This window comes from Balearica regulorum, chromosome 1 (assembly GCF_011004875.1).
Source record: "Balearica regulorum gibbericeps isolate bBalReg1 chromosome 1, bBalReg1.pri, whole genome shotgun sequence".
Lineage (NCBI taxonomy): Eukaryota > Metazoa > Chordata > Aves > Gruiformes > Gruidae > Balearica > Balearica regulorum.
In genome coordinates this window covers 56,973,413-57,001,257 of record NC_046184.1, presented here as the reverse complement: position 1 = coordinate 57,001,257, position 27,845 = coordinate 56,973,413, and the positions used below count along the sequence as shown (strand labels likewise).

At 48.8% G+C, this 27,845-nt stretch overlaps 3 protein-coding genes across 4 annotated transcripts; all 3 read left to right on the top strand.

The window, feature by feature from the left end:
* Positions 1 to 2,587: 2,587 nt before the first annotated feature.
* Positions 2,588 to 2,800, top strand: MIURF (mitochondrial elongation factor 1 upstream open reading frame). Its single transcript, XM_075752259.1, has one exon. It carries the CDS (start codon positions 2,588 to 2,590, stop codon positions 2,798 to 2,800), a length of 213 nt encoding a protein of 70 aa, XP_075608374.1.
* A 38-nt stretch (positions 2,801 to 2,838) lies between these two features.
* Positions 2,839 to 12,390, top strand: MIEF1 (mitochondrial elongation factor 1). The gene is made up of 5 exons (XM_010306134.2): positions 2,839 to 2,978; positions 4,118 to 4,266; positions 4,419 to 4,599; positions 6,623 to 6,885; positions 7,993 to 12,390. The coding sequence occupies exons 2-5, from the start codon at positions 4,123 to 4,125 to the stop codon at positions 8,797 to 8,799; spliced, it is 1,395 nt and encodes a 464-aa protein (XP_010304436.2). The 5' UTR covers positions 2,839 to 2,978; positions 4,118 to 4,122; the 3' UTR covers positions 8,800 to 12,390.
* An 8,251-nt stretch (positions 12,391 to 20,641) lies between these two features.
* ATF4 (activating transcription factor 4) lies at positions 20,642 to 25,485 on the top strand. Of its 2 annotated transcripts, XM_075752244.1 has the most exons (4): positions 20,705 to 20,854; positions 21,287 to 22,545; positions 23,713 to 24,027; positions 24,551 to 25,485. In XM_075752244.1, exons 3-4 carry the CDS (start codon positions 23,805 to 23,807, stop codon positions 25,399 to 25,401), a joined length of 1,074 nt encoding a protein of 357 aa, XP_075608359.1. In that variant the 5' UTR covers positions 20,705 to 20,854; positions 21,287 to 22,545; positions 23,713 to 23,804; the 3' UTR covers positions 25,402 to 25,485. The 2 variants fall into 2 exon arrangements, with proteins under 2 accessions (XP_075608349.1, XP_075608359.1); XM_075752234.1 differs by having other exon boundaries at positions 20,642 to 22,545.
* Positions 25,486 to 27,845: the final 2,360 nt, after the last annotated feature.

Here is a 27,845-nt window from a genome sequence, read left to right as displayed (position 1 = left end):
ATGCTGCCTCCAAGGTCCCGGATAGCTCAGTATATGAAAAAGATGCTCTGGAAACAAAGATGAACAATATACCAAACATTTTTAAGAGATGACTCAAAGCCGTTGCCTCTTGAGGAGATCAGAAAGGACTGTAAGTAAAATGCAAATGTGGCAAATGGGTAACAACACACATTTGCCGAGGTTTAACTGGGCACATGCAAAGTCAGAAAAGAGAAAACAAATTGCACATAAGAATTACAAAGCTCCAGACAGTCTCTAGCAGTGCAGGAAAGGATCTGGATGTCACACAAACCCTGGCTCTGTGAGTAGCTGCAGGTTAAAAAAAAGCACACACAAAATATTAGCATGCAGAAGGAAGGAGGGGAGAATAATATGGAAAATATGATAATGCTATTATGTAAATCAGTAGCGTGGCCTCTCTGGGAATACTGTCTGCAGTTCAAGTAAGCATTTCTCAGAAAGGGCTGATTAGGGGCATGGCAAACTCGCTCACAAAGAGAGATCGAAACGATTGGGGTTGTTTATCTCAGAAAGGAAATGAACAAGAGGAGATTGGCATGGAGCAAGCCAGTCCAGAGCTTCTGGTTTTCTTCCTGCTCAATTCTATCGCTGTCATATCTGGTGTTGCTGAGAAGTGCGTGAAGTGATGTGGCTCTCCTCTGTCACACACGGTTTGCTCTTTCTCTCACCCTCTCGCCCATGGGAGGCACGTCACATGCGGTCATGCTTTATATTTTGGAAGGATCTGGGGAGGAGGAGATGGCTAAGGAGGAATAATTACTTCCCAGAGTAGGCATACAGTAGAGAAGGCAAGGCTGAAAAAGGGGGATTTGCAGCTTGACAGAGAGGTGGAAGGACCTGACTTTGGGTGGCTCCTTCCATCTCCTCAGGCAGACCCCGGAGAGGCTGCCAGCAACTGCCTTTCTCCCAGAGCCCTCGGGACTTCCAGACCAGGCCCTGGCGTTCCTTGTAGATGAAGGAGCTTGAATTTGATGTTATTCTATAAAAAGCATCAGGGTAGTCGGAGGTACCTTCAGACAGGCAGCATTAACCCCCTGCTCTCTGCCTACCCTTAAGCACTGAAGAAGCTTTCTCTGTTTACCCCCACACTAACCGAGGCAGCCAGCACTCACAGCTGGAGACGGCCGTGATAGCCTGCGCTGTGGATGTCAGCTCACTGCGGCGTGCTGAACTCCCCCCTTCTCACATGAAGCCCTTTGACGGCATTTAGGCCTGTCAAAGCCAGAACGACAGAAGGAAATACCTATTAGTGCTCCAGCTATTCCGGGCCGTGGGGAGCGTGCTCGCAGGTATGTGGTGGAGCCACCGAGGCCGACAACTCGGCCCATTTCGCCACAAAGCCCAGGCTGCTAACAAGGCCTTCCATGGCGGAACAAGCCCGGTGTCCCAAGGTGGGTTCAGCGCGGGTGCCCAACCTGGCCTCGAGGGCGGCTGCAAGTCTGAGGGTGAAAGGGGACATTCCCATCTCCACCGGGGCGACAGCTGAGGCTGAGGTGGGAAGCAGCTGCTCCACTCTGGGCCGCCCCTCCAGGCCACACCATGGGGGTCCCACTCGCCCCCTGCTCCCCTCAGCCCTTTTCCCCACAGCCCTTCAGGGTGTCCCCCGGCTCCCACCCTGCCCCGGCCTCTTCCCCGTGGCCATCCCCGCTGAGGAAACCGGCTCATCACCGAAGTTGGTCACCCCTTGATGGTCACGGCCTCCTCAAACCTCAGACCAACGCCGGGCCCAGCCTGGCCCGTCCCAATCCTAACTGGGAGCAACTGGGCGCTGCGGTGCTCCTCCCCGCCGGCAGGGGGCAGCCTCCCGGCGCGGAGCGTCCCCTCCCGCAGGCCGTACGGTGGCGGGCGCCCCGCCCCGCCCCGCCCCGCCCCGCCCCGCCCCGCCCCGCCCCGCCCCGCCCCGCCCCGCCCCGCCCCGCCCCGCCCCGCCGGCAGGGGGAGACAGAGCTGCGCCGCCACCGCCCCCCGCGTGAGCGCTCGCCAGCCGGAAGTCCTCCGCCCGATGGACGGTTTGGTCTTCGGCGAGTTCGCTCCATGATTGGCGGGGCCGGGGTCACGACTCGGAAGCGGATCGGCCATGTTGCCGGGTGACCCCGGGAGCGGTGCTGGGAGGGAGGAGGTGGCGGCCGCGGGGTCTGTCAAAGGGAAGCGGTTGTCGTGAGGGACCCGGAGCGCCTCTCCTTTCCCCCTCGGCCCTTCGCGGTGAGTGCGAGGCGCCCGGTCCCCGCGGGACCTCCACGGGCTCGACCCCAGCCCGAGACCCCGGCAGGGAGCGGGAGCTGCGAGCGGCCCTGGGGCGGCCCCCCATGGGAAGGGCCAGGCCGCGGGGCCCGGCGGTTCCCCCACAACAGGGCGTGCGGCCTTGTGCCCTTAGAGAGCCCGTTATCCGCGGTGCGCCGTTAGAGAGGCTGTCCCGTCCCTTCCTGGGCCGCGGAGGACAGCGGTCTGTGGGGCCAGGCATGGAGGGGGAGGCGGCGGCCCGTGCGTCCCTGGGGGAGGGAAAAGCTGATTCAGATCCTGCACTTCGTCACCCCTCTCTAGGTCACCCGTCCACGCACCGTCCCCCATGGCAGCGTGGTCCCGGGAGGCTGTCCTGACCCTTTATCGGGCTCTGCTGCGCCAGGGCCGTGGGCTGCGCTACACCGACCGGGATTTCTACCTTGCTTTCATCCGCCGTGAGTTCCGCAAGAACCGGGGGCTGCAGCGGCTAGAGGACAAGGAAAGACAGCTGGAGAAGGGACAAGCTTTCCTGCAGAGCAAACTTGGGGGCCTGGTTTAAAGATTCCCTGTAGCTCCTTTTGGCTCCATTTACTTCCCTCTTTCCAAAATCCCCTCACCAACCAAAAGAGATGGTTAAAGCTCCCTGCCCACCGCTCTCTTGAAGAAGTCTAGAAGGTGCTTCCACAGGCACTCCAGGAGGGCTCTCCTGTTCTCGTTACAAATGCAGTAGGTCACAGGTAGGTCATTTACAAAGATATAACCATGTTCTTCATGCTACTCTTACAGTTAGCTTTGTGAAAAGTGATGGGATTCTTGGTTCATCAAGGCAGGAACATTCCTCCTGAGACTGTAACTTGGCCTTAGAAAAACCTAAGGGCAGTTTTAAACCACCCAAGTCAGGCAAGGTCTGAACCTTTGAAACTGAGTTAGAAAACAGATTTCAAGTCAGGTTGGAAGAGTTTCCTGGTGTTTTCATGTAGGTTCACTGAGGATCCACCTACGGGTATAGCAGTGGCAAAGTGCGTTTTACTCCTGTAGTTGGGCAGGGAGACTCTAAGTTTAAACATCAAGATCAGGTGAAATGGAAGTTGGAGGAAACAAAAGTACATGTGTAAGAAAATATTAATGTTTATCATACAGCTTGTATGAGAGTCAAACCCACCAGCCTGGACAGCAGGAATAAATGTCCAGTGAAAGCAAGGGAGCTGTTCCCGTTGTGGTCTCTACTATTGATTCTTGGGTGTCTTTGAAGTATCTGGGACCAGCCGTTGTCCGAAAATGAGTCTGAGCGTGGATGCTCTGAGAGTGCTTGTCAAGTCTTAGGAAGAGTCCAATTTGTTATGGACAAGCAGTTGACCATTCCTGCATTGCCTTGTCTGTGAGCAAAGTTACACACATTAGATTAACAATTAAGAAAATAAATTGGCATAAAAAGCACCATGCTTTGGTTGAGAAACACAGACTAAAAGACCTGAATGGTTATAGAGTTTTATATAATATACAGGATTTTTTTTCCCAAATATTGCTGAAGTAAATCTTACTTTCTTTTTTTAAGAAGTATTAGGTGATTGCACAATTAAACCTGCTTCAATGATTAGAAGCCCCACATCAAATTTGGGATTTTTTTCTTCAGGTCAGAAACAGAGCTGGAACCAAAGAAATGCTGTCCTTGCAGAGCTTGGTCAGTACTGTTCTGGTGTGTCTGGGAATAAGCACCTCCTCGAGGGAAGATAATTAATGAGGTGACAGGGTTAGGTAGTCCCTTACCATGGCTCTGTGCTAAGACCCCAAGAGCTGTGAGTGTGAGGTGGAAGAGAAGGGAGTGAACCATTAGGGCTGCATGTTTTGACCTGTTTAATGCTCTTGCTCCTTCCAGGTGAGATGGCAGGCGCTGGGCAGCGCAAAGGGAAAAAAGACGACAATGGCATCGGCACAGCCATCGACTTCGTGCTGTCCAACGCCCGGCTTGTGCTGGGCGTGGGTGGAGCCGCTATGCTGGGCATCGCCACGCTGGCCGTCAAACGGGTGAGGATGCAAGACAGCGGGGTGGGACCTGAGCACAGGGGCACTGGAAAGGAGGAGTGGGAAACAAAAAGACACGGAATGCTGGCACTAGGCTGGGTAAAATGCAAATGTTGGGCTTTTAACAACTCAAACCGTGCCTGGTGATGTTTTAGATGTACGACCGGGCAATCAGTGCTCCCAGCAGCCCTACTCGCTTGAGCCAGTCGGGAAAGAGAAGCTGGGAAGAGCCAAACTGGCTGGGCTCCTCCTCACGCTTACTGACCCAGGACATGAAGACTAACCTCAGCCGCTCCCTGCAGACCCTTCCCACTGATCCTTCGGCTGCAGACGCAGGTAAGGAGCAGGGTGATACTCCTGCATTGCAGAATCATCCAGGCCCATAAACCCTGTATTCATTAAAAGGAACGCAGGAAAGAGAATACTCTGCCTAGCCCCAGATTTTGATGTTTTTCTTTTGAGCAGGTCTGCTGGTAACTCCTAGAATTAGAAGTCGCATTGGGAACTAGTGAATAATAGTTATCTATTTGCATTCTTCATTCCTCTAATGACTTCATGGTCTAAAGCTTTATTGTCCCTCAGTCTTTTCTCTTTCAAGATGAATACTTACCTGTGCAATCTTTCCTCAGGAAAAGCCATTCCATTTCTTTGAAGGTCTTTGTTGCCTTTCTTTTGTTTGTTCCAGTTTGTTTGTGTCTTTTTAAGAGGGGAATATTCAAATTGTGAATGTACTAGCAATTTATAACAGTATTTCCTATGTTATTTCTACTGTTTTCCTAATAACTTCTGTAATGCTATTTGCCTGTTTAGTGCTGCTTATTGCTGAGTTAGTCTTCATCGGGCTATAAAAAGTGACCTGCACTCCTCTTTCTGAGTGGGGTAGTGAGTAATTTAGTGTTGGTCAGTGTTTGCTGTATGTGTTTGGTTGGTTTTTCTCATTGATTTTACTTTCTATCCCTGGTCACTTCAGGAGATTTACACTTGGAGATTTAAAATAAAAATCAGGATCAAGTTTTTAACTTGACTTCCAGATCATCTGCAAGAAAGTCGGCTTAAGGATGGCAATGGATTTTCTGCTGAGGAAATGTTAAATAATTAGATAGCTGTGTTAAATGGGGTCTAAATCATTTGATCGGAGTCTCCAAAGATGAGGACTGAGGAATGAGACCATTGATGATGGCATCTTGCATTCTTGACTTAAGAATAAATTAAAACTTAAGATGGAAAAATAAGTTTGCTTTTTTTCCATGAACAAGCAATGAGGTCTGGTTCCCTGTGATTTTGTGGGCTATTTCCTTTTCACACAAACCCTCAAATCTGTCCAAAAGACCCCAGTGGGACAAGAGACAGCAGCTGCTGAGGTTGGGCAAGATGGGTTTGTGTGCAGCTTGGTCAGCCGTTCTGCATGTGCTGCATGCCTGTTGCCAAACAAATGTGCAACAGATGACTGCCTTAATGGGGCCACTGACCTGGGGGGTTTCTCCTGCACCTGTTAAGTACCACAGCTCTTCCAAAGATCTCTAAGACCTGTAATTCTTCCTAAATTCTCATTGATAACATCTGAAAATCTTGGTCCATATTAATGCATCTATCTTTCAGACTTCTTTTGACTTCTTTAGGAAACCAGTGAGAAAAAAAAAGACTTTGAGAATCTGTGCAGGTTAGACATTGTTTAATAACGCAGGCTGCAGCGTAAAGCGTTGTATTGCTGATAGGTGCCTAAGAGTGTGCTCTGTTCCTTGGCCAGTGAAAGTTTGAGGGAGGTTTTTGCTGGGGCTATGATTGCCTGAGTTCTGCTGGCCCCAAGATCTATCAGCTCACCATCCTGGTAAGTGTTGATCAGAGTCCTGACAACTATTTCATTTCCAAGCGGCATGAGCTTCTCAGATCTCATACCCTAATCAGGACCGGGTTTTCCTGATAATTTGTAAGAGTCCATTATAATGCTAAAAACTTAAAGAGATAGTGATGGCTGTTCAAGAGTGTTTTATCTGCTGGTCTGGCATGATGTTAAAAGCTTCTGAACTGGTAACGGTGCCGAATTTTTGATGAAATCGAACTGAGGTACTGCCCACATAGTCATTAAAATTACTTCCTTGTACAAAATCTTAGTCTTGTTCTGGCTAAATTCCAAATCTAGTAACTTGTTTTCATCTGGTGTGATTCATGTAGTAGTATCTTTTGAAGTTTCTCAGCACCTCCTTGTTAACTGGTACCTGTGTAACGCATGCAAAATGTCTGCTGAAAGCTTTTTGAGACCTAGGAGGCTGGACTTTGGTGCTGCAAGTTTTCTTCTGCAAATCAGTTCACGCACAGAGAAACGCTGCAGACAGTCAACAGTTCTCCTTCTGTCTTGCAGACTTTTTCCGACCCACAAAGCCCAAGCCATCTGCCAAGAGGAGTCAAGTGGAGCTGAAAAAATCCCGCCTTCGTCTGTCTCTGCAAGAAAAGCTTTTTGCTTATTATCGGAGGAAGGTAGCTATCCCAGCGGATGAGCAGGCCCGGGCCAAGCAAGCAGCTGTGGATATTTGTACTGAGCTGCGCAGCTTCCTCCGTGCCAAGCTGCCGGACATGCCCCTGCGTGACATGTACCTCAGTGGCAGCTTGTATGATGATCTGCAGGTAATTCCTGGGGCCGCGTGATGGGTCATTATTCAGAAGGCTGACTAGGCAGGGGCATTTCAGGCTTCCCTCTTGGCAGTGCTGGCTCAGCACAACATTCCTCTGTAATAAGGCTCTTGGTGTCGCCTTTCCCACTGTGGAGCCGGGCGTTGATTTCTGCAATGCTGTTTCAACAGGCGTGACCAGGCTGCTCTGGCTTTGTCAGCAAAGAATTTGCTTTTTGCTGTTTTATTTCTCTGGATTATCTCAGCCCTTCTTTCCTTCACTTCCCTTCCCCTCTGTCTCTCGCTTTAGCTGTTTGTCTTGCTGTTTCTCTAGTAGATCTTTGTTTTTCTATCCCTTCTATCTCCTTCCAAATACACAATATTCCCTTAGAACTCCTGTGTATTCATGTAGGTCTTCCCTACTCTTTGTTTTTTAATGCATGACAGACCTGGATTGGACAGCAGTCCCTGCTGCATATCTCCCTGATGGCAAGATGCCCATGGCTATAGTGAGTGATTCAGAGGCACACTTTTTTGTTTGAGTCAGAGCTCTGGAATGGAGTGTCGAGTGTCCAGTGAAACTTAGATCTGGGGTCTTAATCATATTGGTGAAGAGGGATCTTTTAATGACCTTTTTCCAAACGATGTGACAGACAGGGTGAGGGCAGTACCTTGTTGTAGCATGGGATAATTAAACCATGGCAACTTAAGCTTTTCTAGAAGCTTAATACTCTGCCTCCTGTTTTAAATTATCATGTGGTGTGGCTGTGCTCTGGGCCAGCTGCATCTCACGTTCAAGGAGTGGACTTAGAGCAATAGGAGGCAGAGTGATTTGTCTATATGCAGTCCATGTCAGGTCCTGAAGTATTTAAAGATCTCTAAATAGTACATGCTGTATAAGCACTAGCTTGGGTTATACCTTGGAGTTACCCACTGACAATGGGAAATAGTCCTTCAGAATGTCTCTTGACAACGGGAGGCTGTGAATCCCACACAGAGGAGAGCGAGACAGCTGCATCCTTATTCCAAGTTACTTTGAGCAGAAGGCTATCTAAAGGTGGTGAATAAAACTGAGTGTGGAGAGAGAAAGCTTGTTCTTACTCATTTTTCTCTCTTGTGAAAGGTAGTGACAGCTGACCACATCCAGCTCATTGTGCCTCTGATGCTGGAGCAGAACCTGTGGTCGTGTATTCCCGGGGAGGACACTATCATGAACATTCCTGGCTTCTACTTGGTGCGTCGGGAAAACCCAGAGTACTTTCCCCGTGGGAGCAGCTACTGGGACCGCTGTGTGGTGGGAGGTTACCTTTCCCCCAAAGCTGTAGCAGACACCTTTGAGAAAGTTGTAGCTGGCTCCATCAACTGGCCAGCAATTGGGACTCTCTTGGATTATGTGATCCGTCCAGCAGCTCCCCCAGCAGATTTGACACTGGAAGTCCAGTATGATCCAGAACGGCATCTTTTTATTGACTTCCTACCATCCTTGACACTGGGTGACATCATCCTTGTGGCCAAACCCCATCGATTGGCCCAGAATGACAACCTGTGGCGACTGAGCCTGCGGCCAGCAGAAACTGCTCGCCTCCGGGCCCTGGACCAGTGTGATTCTGGCTGCCGTTGCTTGTGCCTGAAGATCTTCAAAGCAGTATGCAAGTCAAACCCAGCCCTGGGTCACCTCACTGCCAGCCAGCTCACCAATGTCATCCTGCACCTATCCCAAGAGGAGTCCGACTGGTCCCAGGACATGCTGGCTGATCGCTTCTTGCAGGCACTGAAGTGGTTGATCCGCTACTTGGAGGCAGGTGTCCTCCCTAGTGCTCTGAACCCCAAGGTGAACTTGTTTTCAGAGCTCACCCCCGAGGAAGTGGATGAGTTGGGCTATACCCTCTACAGCTCTCTGTCAGAGCCAGAGGTCTTGCTGCAGACGTAATGGGGCCTTACGTAGGGATATCTTGATAGGGTTTAGCCAAGGTGGACTTTGATCACTGCGAAATATGTCTCCTCCACTCCTCTCTCTCTCTCTGTCTCCTTTTGGTTCATTATTATTTCCTGCTGTGGAGTTGGTGCTCCCACTGAATTTCTTGGTGCTACTGGTCCATTTCCACCATCTCTGCCCCAACAGGTACCCATTGGCTAGGGAAAAGAGGCTAAAACTGCAGCTCTTAAGATCTCTGCATAAATTCTGCTGATGTTTAAGTGTCTACCAAAAAAAATAAGCCAAGCTATGCACTTCTTTCTCCTGTAGTACACTTACTGCAGCGAGTCGATTTTGGTCTGAAGAAGGTGGAACTGGGCTGGTTAAATCCAGTGATGATTTTAGCAGACTTGCGTTGAGGTCCTTTCCTTTCCTCCAATCTGACTTTGCCCCATGTTTCTTTTTCTCTGCTGAACCACACTGTCTCACTTTCCTCTTTTTTTTTTTTTTTTTTTTTTTTTTTTTTTTTTTTTTTTTGTCCCTTTGACCCAATTGTGTAGGGCAGACTGAGATGTTTTGGATAGGGTTGGGTTTTGTATTTCTGAGCAGATAATGATTACACTGGAAGTTTTTATGGCTATAGAGCTTGGAAGAGGAGAACACCCATGCCCATGGTCCTGCTCCTACGGAACCTTCTCATCCTTTGCAAGCTGGGTTCAGGAGTAAGGGCTGAGGCTGGTCCAGTCTGCTGAAACACAATCTCCAGTATGGGCAATTCTCCCTGAAGCTGTCACACGGGAGGAAGAAACCTCTGTGGTCTGGCTGTGTGATGAGGCTGAAGGAGCAGGGCTTGCCATTCCTGCCTGGCTAGATCTGCTGGGTGTTGCTGGTAGGAATGGCCCCGGGAATGGAGAAGAGGGCGGCTCCTTAGATGTCTCTGGCCTAGAGGAAGAGAGGCTGATTATGGGAGAGCGGTGGGAGACACACGTGGGAACGAGGGTTATTTTTTCATCTTTTCCCTGACAGCTTATGGTTGTTCTGTTACAGGAGGTGGGAGCAAGACTGCATGCCTCAAAAGGGCTTTGTAATAAGGACACGTAAGCCAGATTCTCACCGGCTATAAGTCTGTGAAGGTGATAGGACTGAACTGGTGTCATCAGCAAGGTTCTGTCCCATACACTCATACTAGGATACATACGTGGAGCTGGCATTGAGAGATACGTTGGCTTTGCCATCTGCTCTCAGCGTGTATTTTTAGTCCCCTCCCCAGCCACCTCAGAACTGAGGCTGTTCGTCCCCTTCCTCATTCTCATGCGCTGACTTTCCAGTGCTCCCAGTGTGCCATTACTCTTAGAAAGCTGGTGAGGGCACAGCTTCCCATTCTGTCTGGACCCGTTGGTAACGCAGTTCTGCCCGCTCCTGTTAATGGCTGCTGTCAGGCCATTCTCCCTTGGCTGCCCTCCCATCTGCTGCTGGACTGCAGTATGGCTTTCAGAGGGCAGCTGCTGCACGGTCGGTATCTCCTAGACTAGCCGCGTGGACTCTATACTCTGCATTCAGCCTTCTGGCCTCCTGCCTTCAGAAAGGGGGAGGGAGGGTGTCCTCTCGAGTCTGGGGCTGTCTCTCTCCTTGTAGAAACATACTTGCCTTTCCCCAGCTTTAGCACCATTTTTTTCCCCTTGCTGTCCAGCCTCCCTAGCCGATGGAGAGGGTACTGCAGCAGCAGAGTTTGGAGGAAGCAAGAATCCTTTTCTCCTCCCTTCCTCTCAGGGCTTCCACCCCCCACCCCCCTTTGACAGAGAAATTTCAAGGTGAGTTTCAGGAATGGAACCACTGAGGGGAGTCTTTAGCCCTTGTTTTCTTTTTAGAGGCAGTGCTGGTGAGATGAGGGAGGGAACATCTTTCTCGGACAATCCGTCCATTTTAGCCAATGTGTCAGATAGTAGTCCATATACAGTGGTAACACAATGTTACATTTTAAATTATTTAATCCTTAGGGTACTGGTATTTTCTAGACTGCCAGATGCGTAATTTGAAGTTTGTGTGTGTATATAAAGTCTGTAGTCTATAAAAGGTTAACAGAAATTGTATGATTTTGTGTTTTGTAAGTTTTGCAGCAGTCAGTGTTGGTCAGCTGTTGATTGCTCTTCACTCTGGTTCCCGGATTTTTTTCCCCCTCTTCCTGCCCTCCACTGCCTTTCTGATGTCAGCCTCCCTTACCCTAAAAGCAGACAGATGAGACTTGGAGCCTATAGGCAACTGGGGGAAATTCCCCATTCTTTTAATTACTTGAAGGTCAACAAAAATATTAAAATATCTGGGTTGTCAGGAGTTCCCTGTAAGTTCATTTTTCCAGTGTGATCTCACCCCTTACTTGGTGCTGACTCCAATACCATGGTCTTCACACAGAATTGCACGGCAACATGGTTTGGAATGATCAAAACTATAGATACAAGGAAAGGTGAGACATAAACAGGAGGAAGCCAGTCTGAGCTGGCTTGAGAACAGTTGCCACATACATATCTGTATATAGAATTTTTCACACGAATGCTTTTACTTCTTCCTGGCAACCTACTGAATTAATATTTTATGGCCATTTCTTGCTGCTATTGAGCTCAGTTTGTGTATGAAATGGAGACTGAAGCTGCCTTTTTGCCTTTTCTGTAGACTTTGCTCCACTTCACTTGAATCACTTCTATCCCTTCAGTTTTGTCCTTCTGTGAGCTAGCCACAAGCCCGTTCTCGGGAGGCAAATGCACACTTCCTACAGGCGGCCACCACAGTGGGCAATAGCTGCCCTGGCAGTGGCAGTCTCAGCAAAGGCCAAAGATGTAATAGGTCGCAGGGACGCTGCAACTAGGAGTATTTCAAGAGCAGGGTCAGGCATAAGGGGCAACAGAGGCAGGGAAGGAGGGGTAAAGTAGGCATGGAGGAAACTTACAGTAGCACTGCACCCAGCCTGTGGGTCAAGCATACTGTTGCAGAGTCTTTCAAACTGGCACCTTTCAGTATTAACTGCAGTGCACGTGTTGATGTACAGCCCGGAGGGCTGCTTTCCCTATAGGTAGGCTCCTTCCTAGTCAAAGCTGTAGCACAGAGCAGGAGGACTTAAAGCTGAATGTGAAAAGGGCAGCTCCCAGCCATCTTCCTGGCAGAGCGGCTCAGAGACGAATTGATTGTAAGAGGCCCAGAGTGTGCATTTAGTTGGTTGCTGCCTGGGCTCCAGGAATGCCTCAGTGTGTTCTGCTATAGCTTAGCTCACACGAGCTTCCCACAAGATCATCTTATTCCCTGTAACCACAGGGTGAGGACCAACTTGCTCAGCTGTGGGGTTTCACTGCTCCACCGCTAATCCTTCAAGTTAAATGGATTTCTTTTCCCGTGTTTAAAAGCAATTATGGAAACAAGAGGCTGCTTTCTGCCTCCTGGTGAGCTGCCATCAGGGCCCTCACTCTTAGCATGTGGGTACTCACAGAGAGAAGTTGAAGCGATGATGCCTCATCTTTCCCAGGCCTGGAGGCTGTGGATTTGCAAAGGGGAAAGTCTAAGTGCATGGTCTGTGACAGAGTGCGTGAAATTCTGAAATAAAATGACTTTCCACAGTAACCTGGTTGTTTCTGGTGTGTTTATAAACAAAGGAGCATCTCTGCTTTTGTCTCGGTGCATCATCTTTATGCTGACAGAATTCTGCACTACACCACTGCTTGGGGACGGCCATGCCCCTTGCTGATTCGCTTGCTTTCCCTTTGCGGCCCTGGGTGCTCAGCACTCTGCAACTTGTCTTGAGAGAGCAATCAGCTTGGTACGGCAGCGTGCTGGCTCCTGGCAGCCTTCACACCAGTCACAAGATGATGCGTAATTGCGGTGCCGTGCCTCCCATCCTTTCTCCAATAGCCTGCGTGCCCGGACAGGCACCTGCTTTTCATGTGGCTCCCCTAGACTTCACAGGCTTCCGTGCCTCTTTAATATTAAACTTTCCCATGCAGGCTCCCCCGCCCTTGCTCAGTCACAAGGTGCCAATCCTCTTCCCCTGCCAAATGTGCTCCTCTCTTTTCCAAGCATCAGCCTTGAGGCAGCGAGGAAGCTGCTGTGCCAGGGGCCTGTGTCTGTTCACAGTAAGACCTGGGTTTATGTGCCTACTTTTGGGAAAGTGGGGCAGAAGCATTGGATCTGAGTAAAGCATGAAACTGATGCTGCTTTTGATGGATCCCGGGCTCCTTAATTCTGAGAAGACATGCTGCGACGACAGCGTTCTCCTGTGAGACTTGTTTTAATGAGGACTTGGCAATTAACATTTAACTCTTTTGGAGGATATGTTCTGATACAAAGGGAGTCTACATCTCTAACGTTGTTTTTTGCTGATACCCCTTGCCTATGTTGTTTTCTTTTTTTTTTACTTTTAATCTGTTCTGTGGTAGAAACAGACCAGATGCGATCAAGCATGTTTCACCTTGTATGGAGTCTTATGGGAACGGTAAATCGAGTTGCTCTGTGGAATCTGTGCCAGGTATTTTCGCCCCACCTGCCCCCCGCAAGTTAATGCCCCTGGAAAGCCTAGAGCTCGCAATACATGTTTAATACATGTAGTGGTTTGCACCATTGCATAAAAGTTGTCCCAGCATGAATAGGGAGGAAAGATCAAAAGATACGGGTTTGTTTAATGTAGAGAAGAAATAATTGAGGGGAGTCATGGTAATTATTTCAAGTATGGAAAAGTTTGCTACAAAGAAGAGGAGCGTAAATGGTTCTCCAGGCTGCAAAGACTCAGCGTCAATTTTGTTCTTAGCCTAAGGAACAAACAGCTTAGGAGGAAGGTGAATTTTGGAAAAATCCAAATGTTTTGCGCGCTTTGTTATATAACCACAGTCCTGTCCTGGAAATGAATGTAGCTGAGCTTACGTTTTACTTATTTATTTTTGCATCTCTTCGTTTTAAAAATAAATAAGTAAATGCCAGCCTGACTATTCTGTAGCTACTCTTAGGCTGGGGGAGAGAGGGTGACTGTACCCCAAATTTGAGATTATCATGCTAAAGTGTTGAACTGTACGATGAATGTTTCTTTTTTTTCCCCAAATACTTAATCACCTCTGTGCTTTTTTTTTTTAAGGTTTATTTTAATATTCTGAACTGCAGAAAAGCTGCAAACAGCTGCTGCTTTTTAAATTTAGTCTCATGGAAAAAAGAGGACCCTCTTCCAAACGAGGAGTTTCTCCTCCAGATAAGATAAAACATGTTGGCCCACTACCCGCACTAGGTATGATTCAATGGCTCCAGCATGGCTCACTGAATCTGGGACTGGATCTTGAAATGTTGGGCTTTATTCACAGATGCAGCAAGCAAGAAATGGGAGATTCTCCCTCCCACCAGTGAAACCTAGTATTGGCTTCCAGCCGTAGGAGGACTGCTGCAGTCTAGACACTTGGGGAACTGTTTGAGGTATCTGGATTTTATCTTCTTTACCCTTGTCAGGCTGAGTTATTATCTGAGTTTATGATCTGAGGGATTCAAGAAATGTCCTTCCCCTCTCTTTATTATTATTTTTTTTTCCAGATTCAACACCTTCTTAAAATAGCTCTCATGTAACAAGTGTGTCCCCTACACAACCAGGGCTAGCACACTGTAAAAGTTTTACTAGCATACTCTGAAGAAGGAAAACATTATTCAAAAGTCACAGAACTAGAAATGTGGTGGTGAGCAGGCTAATAATATCTTTATAGTATGTGATCCTGTGGTATAATCTTGCAAAAAGGCAAAAGATGATGGTCAGACCAACGAGTAAGCAGGGAAGATCATTCTGTACCTAGAAAGTGTTCTTGTCCTTTTACGAATAGCAGGAGACCAGGAGACAGAGTTTGGCTCACGGAACTCAAACTTTTCATGATCTTAAGCTTTCCTAAGTACTCACACAGAAGTCAGTTCTCAACAAAATCACTTTAAACACACTAAAAGTCAGATTGATTTTTATTTTGCTGCCCTGGTTCAATTTCCCTGGCTCCAGTGGCTAAGTAGCTCTTTGATCTGTCTATTAACACTCAGCACTAAGCTTCTCAGGGGAAATATATATATCAATTCTAACCACATTCTTCATGAAAAGCCTTCTCCATACAAATAATGGGCAAAAGTTGCTTGCTTGAGTTTTTGGTTTTGTTTTGGATTTTCTTTTTTCTAGGCAACAGTTCCCTTGGTGCAGCGCAAGCCCCTTTCCCTGCCTGTCCCTGTGGTAGAATTGTCACTGTTCCACAGAAGCACCGGCGTGATATGCTGTCCCATCAGACGTACTACAACGATCCCAGTCCTGTAAGACTATCTTGTCTCATTCTGCTCAGCATTGCAAGGGACAGAGACTTAAGAGGCAACAGACACAAGGGCATAGATGGCAAATGATGGACTGTGTTGGCTCTACCTGTCCCACGACAGACATTACTTCTGAACTCGTAAAGCCCTGGCAGACTCCTTAACCCATCTGAAAGGCAAGAAGCAATCACCTGGAAGCAGTACAGCAGAGAGACATTTCTGCCTTCAAATTCTTGAATTTATTTAGCACGGAGGATAGTTACGGCCTTGGACATAATAACTACTGCCACTTATATAGATAATATATTCTGAATTACGTTCATCTCCTGGTTGTTTATAGCAGTGGTGATACACTGAAGCAAAGGTAGTACAAGACGCAGTAGTCCCACAGGCCACAGAGCCGCAGCTCCCACGTTGCTCGTTAGAGAACACGTTGGCAGGGGTCCCAGCTTCCTGGCATTCAAATTGAGGTGGTTTTTTTGCTGAGGCAAGCACATGACCAAGGCACAGACCTTCTCTTTTCCAAATCGCTGCCTGTGGCCATGAGAGAGACAGTAGAAAGCATTTAGTCCAGTGCCTTTTCTTGAGCAATTTGCTAATGATTTGGATTAGGAACCTTAATTTCTTTCTTATGTAAGAAGAGAAAGTTAATAAAAAGAGGAACGATGCATCTTTAGTCCATCACTTTGCACTGCAAAGGAAAGTGCTTGTTGTCACCAGCAGACTGGGCTCCCAAATCTTGTGGCCTGGGAGAGGCTCCACCGTGTTGTGGTCAGACAGAGCCTGCCCTCCCTGGGGGAGACCTATGTTTCTGATAAGTGCTCAGTGTCCAAATCAGTCTCACTGAGACTGCATAAGGTGAACTAAGGCTCAAATGTTACCTTCCTGAGCAGTGCCTCAGACCCAGAGGAGATGTCTACTGTCATTGTGATCCCAGGACAACATCGTCTCAACAAAGTTTCACCCTCTGAGTGCCAAAAGAGCAGGCCAGCAAGACCTCCCCAGAAGAGCTGGGTCACTGTGGCTGGTTCCTTAGACAGACCTGGCTTTAGTCTCAAACCAGCTCTCTCCACACTGCGGCACAGAAACCTCCTCCTGCGAAGAGAATTGCAAACCTCCCTCACCAAGCACCACACAGTGGAACAAGTCAGAGGGACAGTGGGTTGAGAAGTATTGTCAATACAATACTTTGGCCACAAAGTCTTCTCTGGGGACTATTGTCCAGCTTGCCCATGGCCAGTCCCCCTGTAACACATCTGGGGAGGCTCTGCCGAGGCCACCCACAAGCCCATGGTGTGGGGAGCAGGGCAGTCTCAAAGTCTTCTGAAAGAATCTTCTTTCTGGCATCCTCTGCCAAGTCTCCTAACACAGAGACCTGAGGAGGGAAAATGACAGTCATTCAGGAAAAAGCCATAAACTCAATGATATTACAACTGTGTCAACATCTGCCAGGAATTTCTCTCTCCTCCTCTTGTAAACAACTATATATTAAAACAGATCAAAGTCTGCTGGTAAATTCCAGCCACCAAGGAGCTGCTGCCTACGAAGAGTGGAGAAATATTATGAAATAATGTCTACAGTGTTCCTCTCCAGGGACCTGGGGAGCTACATCCTCAACGGTGATTTATCCCCAAATGAGTTTCAGAGCTTCATCTGATCTACCTGGTTTGTCTGTGCTCCTGCTGAAGCTGCCTGCCAGCATCAGAGACAAAAAGATCTCACACACACACACGAGATATCCCCAGCATCCTGTTTTATTTCATTAATAGGATATACCCATTCACGATCTCTCTTCCTGGCCATACTAAGACACTCTGAAGTTACATGAACTTAAAAACAAATCCCCAGATGGTGCACACAGAGCATAGTCTGGTATTACCAGCCTTTCCTTGTGCATCCCCCTCTCACTGAAGAGAGAGGCTGAGATAACTCAAGCTCAAACAACTTTCCCACATGCTTCAGACAAAGCTGCTAGTTCAGATGCCAGGTTCAGGAGAGCAGTGTGATGCAGCAAGGTGTCCTCATCCTGGCAAGTCTAAGGGGCATTGAGACAGTGAAAGACAAATCCACCGAAGCAGTGACGGGCTGTTAACTCATCCGCTGGTGTCTGTAGCTGTCTGAGATGCTGCAGTCTCATAAATCCGCACCCGCTTGTCAGGCCTCAGCTCTTGCTAACTTTGCACTGTTAGAAAAAGAAGTAACATGCACAGAAAGGCACAAGGCACCTGGCACGTGTGTGACTCCAGCAGATGCTGATAATGTACAGATACGTACATTTTGACAGGCACTCATTTCACAGTCTGCACTGGGGGCCACATTAACTACAACCTCATGAAGAACAACAGTTGCCATGAGGTACATTTCTGTTCTTTTATTGCTTGGACAACTGGAAGGCTTTTCTTTGTGTGCTAAACTGCTCCCACATGTGCTAATACACATGAGGGATTATTCTTGACCCCCGAGTCCTTTCATCATCATAAAATAAGGCTGGATGATGAGAAAACCGAAAAAATCCCCTGATGGTCTGAACAAAAGTCAGCACCTCCTTCCCCCCCCCCCCCCCTTCACACATATTTTTTGCTAAACATCATTTTTAACCAGTTGTAGCTTTGCTCAGGAAATTCATGCTTGGGCAAGTTACAAGTTAAAACTCACCTCCCTCTTACCAGATTTGAACAATGTTTTTATTTGTGGCTGCTGGCCATAGCCTGGCTGATTCTGAGTAAGTCATTACTGGAGAGCCGTATTTTGCGAGCTATCAGCATGTGCTTGGCATGCCCACATTTGTACAGTAAGAAAAATGTAGGTGGACAATCAGGATTGTTTCCATGTCTGTCTAAAATAATTGAACTGTAAGTTGCAAATGTAAATTGCAGATTTAATCCTTTTTATTAGTCTCGTTTCAAACGTCAGTGATATTTACATAACAGGATGGAAACAGAAGACAGTGAGGGGGTGGGTAAGCAATGAATGATTTATTAGAGATTCCATTTGGTGTAGTAGTCCAAAACAAACGAGACAGAGCATATGGCTAACTTATTTTCTCTTTGTATGTAATAAAAGATGGATGCTAATACCTCCCAGCCTGATCTTTAATCACATATATTTGCTTTTCAATCTAGTTTTAAAATGGAACGTCTATAAAGCAATCCCTAAAGAGCTTACGATGAGAATCTGGCAGGAAAGATCCTTCAGATACCTGTTTGTGATGCATGAGGAGAGAAGCAACCAAGCACTGCGAATTAGCCTGTGCCGTAGAGGTTGTAGCTAATTCTCCCTCAAAATTGCTCTAAATGTCTAGCTGCTTTGCTTCACTCCTCCATCGTGTTTCCCTCGGCACTCTGTCTCCACGAAAAATTCCTGCTAGTCTCTGGAAATGCTTTGCTCATTGAAGTATGGGGTAAGGCTTCCTGTGTCTTCTGATGGGATGTTCAAAGGACAGAAATTATCACAAGAATCCCCTCGGGGACTTGCCCTCACACTCATCCTTCTGCAAAGCAGGCAATGCCCCCTCCTTCCCAGCAGAGCCCAGGACCAGCTAAAAGCCCATCTGCCCCTTCCCAGTGCACTGAGGCTCACTGGGGGCCCAAAGCCGCCTGCCCGGTGCCACCACGGGGGTCCTGCACCTGCCTGATGCAGTGTCTGCCAGCCCTTCACCCTGGCTTTCCCAGCACTCCAGGAAAGAGCAAACATCTCCGTCTCCGTTACTTTTACTGATATACTCTCCTGGCCCCAGCAATGTGTACCCCCCCTCTTCCTTCCCTGCTATGGAGGCCCACGAGTACTTCCCCCCCCACTGACAGTCCCTGAGAGCATCCTATACAGACGGTCTGGACTGTGTGAGGAGATGTTACTATGGAAACATTTACATCCTCCCTGGCTTTTGTGTAGTTAATAAGATAGCATTCAGCATGTTTATCTCCCGTATGCTTGCTGGTAGAAAAAGAAAACCTCTTTTCCTTTGCAATGTTAACTTAAAAAAAAAAAGAAAAAAGAGATAAAGCCCATATATTGACCTTCCATCTTAATGAAGGAGGATGGTGAATGCAGGACTATTAAGTTTTCCACCTGCTGGTGCTGCTGTTTGGCCAGAGGTGGCTTTCTGCAGTGCTGTATTTATCGGGGCAGTTCATCACTCGCCAGCAAGGTCACTTTGGCCTCTCTCCTGCAGTGAGCTCTGCACGAGCAGCTCTTTTCGCCGGCGCCTGGCCCCTCGCTCCTGCTTCGGGATGGATCTTACTTATCCCAGGAGCTCTCTTTGCCGAGGTACGGTACCCAGGGCAGGAAAACATCCATGGTGCTGAAGCTGTTAACACATCAGCAGGAGTTCCATGACCATGCACACAAATTAATCTTCATTCAGAAGCCACCTTTTTGTGCTGTAAATTCAATTTTCTTCAGAGCTGCCAGACTTCTCAATCTCTGAGCCACAAATATATTCTGCAATACTGGAAAGGAATGCTTTTTAGACACTTTTGAGTTAGTAGCAGGTAGCTTGTAGTTCTCTGCTTAGAAAATACTTGTGTGGGGTTTTTGTACAAAAATTCCCAATGAATTGTTACTTGGGCTTAAAGAAGTGTCTTCTACCTTGGTCATAAACTCTAGCAATGAAGGAGGAACCTCTGATGTAATACGTGCAAATGCAGAGAGATGATTTATAAAGGAATTGGGGCTGTAGCTCATGACATTATGTAACAATAGTAATTTTGCAGTACTTCAGGAAATGGAAAAATATGCTGTTCACTAAATGGCTGGCTTCTGTTTACTTGATTTCACTTTCTGGATTGAGGATTGTTAAAAAAAATTCTGTCTGGAGCTTGTAACACAGACAAATTTCCACATAAAATGGAAACTGGGCAGCTAGGAAACAGGCAGATCTGGGCCAAGTTCCTCATCGCATACTGCATTTTTGCTTGCGTGATTCTTGCTCACACATACCCAGAGTCCTTTCGGAGAAATCTATAATTATCTTTTTAAGATGAAGGATTGGGTGTGTATAGCATTTCTTTTTATTTAGCTATGATTACGGTTGTACAATCACCCTTTTCTTTTCACTTAAAGGAGGGGCAAGCAGGCATGGCAGGGGATGTGAGAGCTCTCCCTTAGCCAGTGAGGACATGGACATGCTGTCCATCCACCCACCCAGCCCATCACCCACTTGGTTTCTTTAAAAGCTGCTGCATCCTCCAAACTTTGCTTTGAAGCAAGATCTGCCTGTTCCGTGGTGTATTTATCAGAGCAATCATCTTAGATCGCTCAATTGTTTGTGGTGTTTTCTGGCGTTGGAGGACATTTTTCTCTGCCTCCTCCATTTTAATGAGTCAGTCAAATATCTGTGCTTGCTTCTAAAACAAAACAAAACAAAACAAACCTCCCAACAAGCCAACATGGAGGAAAAATTGTCCTTTCCATTAAGCAGCTAGCATTCAGTTTACAGATGTGGAGTGAGGTACTCCTCTTTGTAGCGATGATGGTAACATCAGACTGCTAAAAGTAGAAACTGTCACGCCCATCCTTGCAAATCATCAGTCAAGTTGTTTAATAAGTTCCAGGCAGTTACACCTGAGCAAACTGAGTGAAGGCCATGGCTTTACACAAATACTACTGAGGCCCTAGCTGGAAAAACAGTGGAGCCTTTTGCAGAAGTAGCTGAGAGCAATTTGACCTGCAGGATGATGGTGTTTGAACAAGCAAGGACTCACCACAGCTTTAAGAGCAACATGGAAAAGCAACCACTTGAAGCTGGATCGTTCTGGCACGGTGAGGAAGCACGCAGGTACTGATTCTCCCAGCTCACCAGGGCTGGCTGACGCTTGTCTGACCTGAGTGAATGATGAAGGGACTGAAACCAGGAAAAAACTGTTGACTCCTGTGAGTTTGCCGCTGGGTTAGCTGGCTGAGCTGGCTCACTGAGGGCCAAACCAGCTGGTGGGGACTGTATAGCCAGGAATAGGGTGAGGGAAGAGGGCTGCCCTCTTTCCTAGCAGCAAATTGATTGAGATCAGGTAATACATAATGTGAAACTGCACTTTTAACACTTTCCAAGGCAATTGCTGCCCTTTACAGCTGTGAGGCTATGTAGGTGGTCCATTCATGCTCACATCGGTCTGAGTAATGTCTGAACAGAGAAGCAACTGTCAGCATGAAACTGCACAGCAGGAGAAGAAGTTCTTGTTCCTCAGTAGGGAATAACCAACCTCATTTTCAGCTCTCGCATAGGTTTGAGGTGCTAATTAGACTCATGCTCTTTGCTGCTCAGCAGTACAGCTCTCCAGCGAAGCTCCATGTGAACCACTCCAGGTCGGTACTGCGCCATGGCGGCTGCGAGGCTGACAGGCTCCAGAGACGCAGGTGCCGTCATGCACGTAAACACACAGCCCGTGCCCTGAAGCTGCCATAATCTGAGCTCTGCACGCGTGGGCCAGGCAGGGAGGGAAGGTGATGCTGCCACGGGCAGACACCTTATCTGAGGGAGCAGGAGGCCATGGCAGCCTCCCCTCCTTCAGGGGAGCCATGCCAGTGCCCTGGCCTGAGCAGCAGCCGCCAGCTCCGGCCTGACCTCAACAGGACTTTGTGTAGAGAACAAAAGGGGCTGTTGGAAATTAAGGGTGGGGGGGGAACACATGCTGCTTCGAGAAGGACAGGTCAACGAAGGCGCAGGGCTACGGTGAGAGGCGCTGGCACCGCTCCCACCCCCGCCAGGCGCCATTTCCCCGCCCAGGTGCTCCTTCTCGCCCCCCTCCCCGTCCCCCTCAGCATCCGGCCTCCTTCAGGTCCTGGCCAATGGCAGCTCACAGTGCACGTGAACAACTCCCCTCCAGCCAATGAGCGCCCCCCCTTCCCACGTGGCGATCTGCGTGATGCCTCCTATGCGAGCGCCTCGCCTTTGTTGGCGGTTAAGCCCCCCGCCCCCCCCCCGTCCCTCCGCCGACGCTCCCGGAGGGGGGGGAGGGGGGGAGCGTCCTCAGCTGCTCCGATCACGTGACGCGGCCTCGCCTGCCGAGGAGGCGCGGCGGTCGCGGATGTACACGATATAGTCCCCCACCGCTGCTGCTCTGTCGTGGAGTGGTAGCTTTTGACGGTGTCTCCTGCGATTAAACTGTAGCAACATGGTAGGAGAGAAGTCCAGAAAGATAAGCTACGGGCTGACGGGCGCTGGCGAGAGGCAGGTGACGCTTGGCGGAAGGACACCTCGCAGCCGGATCTTGTTTTGCTGACGGCGACTCCTGTATAAATGAGGTGCGCGGGCAGTGCCACCTCATTGTGTGACTGCTGCTGGGAATAGAGCTATTGCGAGTGTCTGTGCGCGCATCACCCTCCCGCGCCGCGCGGACCGGAGCAGCCTCCCCTCCCCTGGCCGCCATGGCTCTTTAAGGGCGGCAGGGCCAGCGGCGGCATCGGCCAGTGCAGCGGGCGCAGCAGCAGCGGCGGCGGCCTCAGCACACCCCCGGCATCTGCAACCATGGCGTGAGTATTGTGTGTGAGGGACGGGTATTCCCTCTCCTGTGTGATGCTAGTCGCCTTCTTCTCCCCTTTAAGTGGGCTTTGGGGGCGGGTTACACCCGTGTGGTAATGGATGGTATCTCCTGGGGGGGGGAGGAATTACCTCGGCTAATAAGATTGGGGGGGGGGGAGGAGGCACGACACACACATCCTTGTGGGGCTTAACCTCCCCGGGGCAGCGGGTGTCAGAAATGGCAGGAAATGCCATTTCGGAAGAAATAATGAGAAATCGCTGTAGCTTATATCGTTCAGGAAAGCTGGAAACGCAGAAGTTTGGGTTTTTTCCATTTCATGGGGTTTTCATGGGAGTAAGAGCAGTGCGTTCCGAGGGGGGGGTTTCTTTACCGTGTGTGGGGGCATGCTGCTGTCGCTGAGGGGAAATGGGGCATTGGAGGCATCGGGGGTTTGAGAGCGTAAGTACCACTTGGTATATCGTCCCGAGTCGATAAACGAGGGTTGCTCAAAAATCGTGAGCAATACTGTAATCCTTTAATACGATAAGTCTGCACTGATCGCCTGGAGGGGTTTCATAACCTGGAAACTCCGGAAAAGGTGGTGTGTGAGACAATAGATTCGTTTCCTCACATAAACGCCCTGTTTTGTAAGTAGGTTTATTTCCGAGAGGTCCGTTGTCCTTTTCCACCTCGTCTCCAGCACCACATCCTCGCTATCGAGCACGACCTAGCCCCGTAAAGTCTGGGCGACAGCCGGCGACGCCCGGTGCTGCAGCCCCGGTGGAAACGTGGCAAGATACAAAATGGCGGCCGCTGCCCGGGTTGGGGAGAGGGACGCGGCAGGATCACGAAATGGCTGCGGCTGCTGGCGTGGGTGTGAGTCACGGCAGTGGAGGGGTGGGGCGGGGCCGCCGGAGGCCGTGCCCATATTTGGGTGTGAGGAAGCCGGGCAGCCCTCGGTGGGGTATTTGCACCTGGAGCATGCGGCTGGCTCTGGCGAGCCTTTAGCAAGAAATGTAAAGAGCAAAGATGTTATGTTGGAGACAAACAGCAATCCCGAAAAAAGAAAGCTCATACAAGCCTAGAGGGTACCACCATACTTCCTGAAGGGGCGTTGCTTTTACAGAGCTGTTGTGCTGGTCGAACAGGTACTGATGAATTAAAGTTCTCTTTGCAGGTTTTTCAAGGCACCGCACAGCAGCATTGCTGTAGTCGACAAAAAGACCCTCTACTTGTCTACATCCTTTGACATCAAAGCATTAAAAACTGATGAAGATGAGCCTCTTGAACAGCGAGATGCTGTTGGGGGATTCCTTATCCCCCTTCAGCCAGCCGTGTTCGGTGGCTGAGGAAAGTCTGGGACTCCTAGATGACTACCTGGAGGTGGCCGAGCCCCTCGGTTCGCATGGGTTCTCCAGCGACAAGGCTAAGGCAGTCTCCTCCAATTGGCTTGCTGTGGACAGTTTAGGCAACACCATAGATAGCAGCCAGGGTAAGGTATCATTTATTTGCATAAAGCACATCAATTACAATGGCACATGATACATTTAGTAACATTCTGATTAAAAATTAATAGGTTTTCATAAACATGAAGGCAACCTCACATGTGTACCTCTGTGTGGAAAGCATGTGTACTACACTGCTTACGCAATACAGAATTGCTGGTTACTAGACTGGTGTTTGGTAAAGTGACGCTTTGTCCTTCTAATAATATACCAGCTGTTACAGTACTACTACTGGCAGAAGTTACAAAAAACAAGCGTGGCTGTATGTTTCAAATTGCCCTGAATTATTCTGGCCTTGGAGTAAGAGGGATGGAATGTTGAACAGCTGAAGGCTTATGTTGTACCCTGCAGTCTCCTGCAGCTAAATGGTAGGGGATTTTTTCTGAATGAATTTTTTCATAGCAATGTACAAGAAAAGACATTAAAAGATGAGTTTCTAGATTGGTTTTCAGAAGCTTTGAGTTGCATTTGCTGCTGGTTTACTGAAATGGTAATTTTTTTACTGTGCAGAGGATGCCTTCTCTGGCATGGAGTGGATGGTGGAGAAGATGGATCTGAAAGAATTTGATTTTGATGCCCTGTTAGGTATGGAACATCTGGAAGCCACCGTCTCACCAGACGAGCTGATGGCCACGTTGGAAGACACGTGTGATCTCCTATTTAACCCTACCATCCAGGAATTTCACCACAAAGAACCTCCACTGATAACTGACTTAATCACCCATCTCCCCGAATCTCCAATTGGAGCAGATCCAATGGCCCCATTGGCTTCCCTTTGGTCTTTTCCCCTCTCCCCAGGGTCTCTGACTTCCACTCCAGACCATTCATTCAGTTTAGAACTAGGCAGTGAAGTGGATGTTCTGGAAGGAGAAAGAAAACAGGAGGGCCCCACCTTTGTAGTAGTGATCACCAAGTCTGAGAAAGAGGAGGAGAACCATTCTGATGATAGTGGGATATGCATGAGCCCAGACTCCTACTTGGGAACACCCCAACACAGTCCTACCAATTCACTTGGATCCCCCAATGACAACCCCTTCCCTACAGATGCCAACTGTGGCTCTGTGCGGTCCAAACCATATGATCATCCCGCAGAGAAGGTAGTGTCGGCAAAGATGAAAGGGGAAAAGAAAATAGATAAGAAATTGAAAAAGATGGAGCAGAATAAGACGGCTGCCACACGTTACCGGCAGAAGAAGAGAGCAGAACAGGAGGCACTGTCTGGCGAGTGCAGGGAGTTGGAGCAGAAGAATCAGGCCCTGAAGGAGAAAGCAGATTCCCTTAGTAAGGAAATTCAGTACTTAAAAGATCTGATTGAAGAGGTCCGCAAGGCCAAGGGCAAAAGAGCTAGAGTCCCGGAGTAGGGTAGTCAGCAGTTTTCCTGTGCGTGTATATAAGCTTGCCACTGAAGCTGTGCATTGTTGTCTAATAAATTATTTTATAGTAAACTTCTGGTGTGTGATAACTTGGTGTCTGTAAAATCCATGATTTGCACCATGCTTAGGTGTAAATACAAATGCCATCAGCTGTTGGGCTTGGAGAGAGATGGGATTCATTGCTGGACAATGGATGCAGTGCAAGTGCACAAAAAGTGCTTTGAGTGTGCAGGTAATTGAGTGGCTTGTCACCTGCTGCAACTTGGATATAAGTAATAAAGTGAGTGGGAACATAGGGAAGTGCCCCAACTTTTTCAGTACCAAAGTCATAGTCCCTTTTAAAGATTGAACTTGGAGAGTATGGGAGTGTGTAACTGCTACAAGTGCAAGAAACGAGCACCTTGGTAGAAGTCCAGAGAGTAATGCTGGTGGTGTAGTGGTACTTCCAGTTTCTGGTCTCCCTGTGAGTCCCCAAGTGTGTCCCAGAAGGTGGGGAGATGCAGTTCCTGCCCTGACCTGGTGGGTTTGGGCTAGGGGCTGTTCTCACTGCTGTGTCAACCCAGTCACATGAGGGATTACTCATAAGGATGGAAGACATGGTGTGAAAAACTTGGAGGCTTCAGCCAGCCACTGAAGAGTCAAAATTTTAAGGTAAATCTGACTTCTACAAGGGGACAGATGAGTTGGCAAGTTCAGCTCTAGTCCTGAGGCAGCCAGAGAGGTGCTGGTGTGTTGGGGATGTGGCTGGGGGCTGCAGCCAGGCTCCTGGGCTAGCGTTTCAGCGGGGCTGCTGTAGGAGAGTTAAGGATCTGGTGCTGGGTTGTGGCAACAGAAAAGATGTAACGGGGACAGAAAAAACCAGCCCTGCCGTGATGGTGTCTGTCTGTTACACGGGGCAGAGAACTTGGAGATGACATGCAGGAGCCTGTGTATCTGGGTGGTTCTGCCTATAGATATTAATTAGTGCCCTTCTATTAGTGGGTAAGTTTTCAGTCTAACCACTCAACACAAGGAAATTTTTTTTGTGGTTGGTTCTGCTGGTGTGAGGTGCTGAACATCACTGAAGTTCCACATCCAGTGTGGCCCTGCTCTGCTAACAGAAGCTTCAGGATTAGGGACGTGCCATTTTTAGTCATTTTGTGTGCGATTTTTTTTTTTTTCCTTTGGCTGCTGATACCCAGATTTAGCAGTACCTAATCCGTGCTTGGCCTGCAGGAGCCAGCTTTGGTGTGTGGATGTGCACATCCTTCCCCAAGGAGGAGTTCAGATTCCTTCTTACTTGCACTGACATGACCCAGAAAGCTGCCCAGCACATCCCAGCCTGGCTGGCACGCACACGCGCTGCAGCGGCTTCGGGCCTGGTCTTAGCCAGCGCTGGGCTCCAGCCAGCGCTGGAGCGATGACTTGACCTGTCTGTGCTTAAAGCTGATGCCAGGGTGACATGGATCCTATTTAAATTACAGCAAAAAGACTCTGTCAGGAGTTAGGGCTCACGCTGCATTGAAAGCGGTGTGAGTAACCAAGACCCTCACCTTGGGTTTCATGAGACAGCGAGTTCCACGTTGTTTGAGTAGTCTCAGCCTGGACTCCTCACCTTCATGGAAGCATCTGCCCGTCTCTCACCTCCTGGGCAAGTGCTCTGACCACTGTGTACTATACAGATGTGAAGTGCTGCAAATTGGCACGCACACCGAGGTCCTGCTTTAAGTGCTGCTTTGTTCTCCAGAGCTTATTGGTGACCGCACGCAGGGATGAGGGACTGTTTCGGGAGGTAAAAGAACCTAATAGGTTTCTTTCAGATCAGCTGGACCTGCAAGGCTGGGGACACGGATAATTAGAGGCAGGAAAGCCCAATAAGCAGGACAGTTTTGCCCTGGTGAAATCTGCACCTGAGGTGACTCTTAGTGTGTTGAGCCACAGAAAACATGGTAACTGGTATATGAGCAAGTGGCTTCTCTGTGCAGGGCCAACCCCTCCTCTCCTCCCCAGACTGATCCCCCTTTCCAAACACGTGGTGACCACCTCCGCTTCCCTTAGAGCCTTTGCAACTTCTGCTTAAACCTGGCAGCAGCCTGGGGTGCGGGGGCAGCGGGTGTATTTTGCAGCCCTTAGCTCACCCAAAGCCTGGAAAGATTGTCAGCACATTTATCCCCCCCCATCCTGCCCCATGGCAGGGCCGTCTGTGAGCCACCCCTGACTAAAATCAATTTTCCTTTGAGTCCATGCTCCGCAGGCAGACAAGGCAATGTCTGTGCTGGCCAGTAAATACATGATTCTGATTTCTACAGCCCTCCAGAGAGTATGTAGCTCCAATTTACCAAATTACACTCATTCCAGGGAAGGAAGATCGGTGCTGGAACAGGAGCCCAGGAATGCATGACGCACCCGTGCTGCTTTGCTCTCTGCCCTGTGTCCGTGTGTGCGTTTTATAG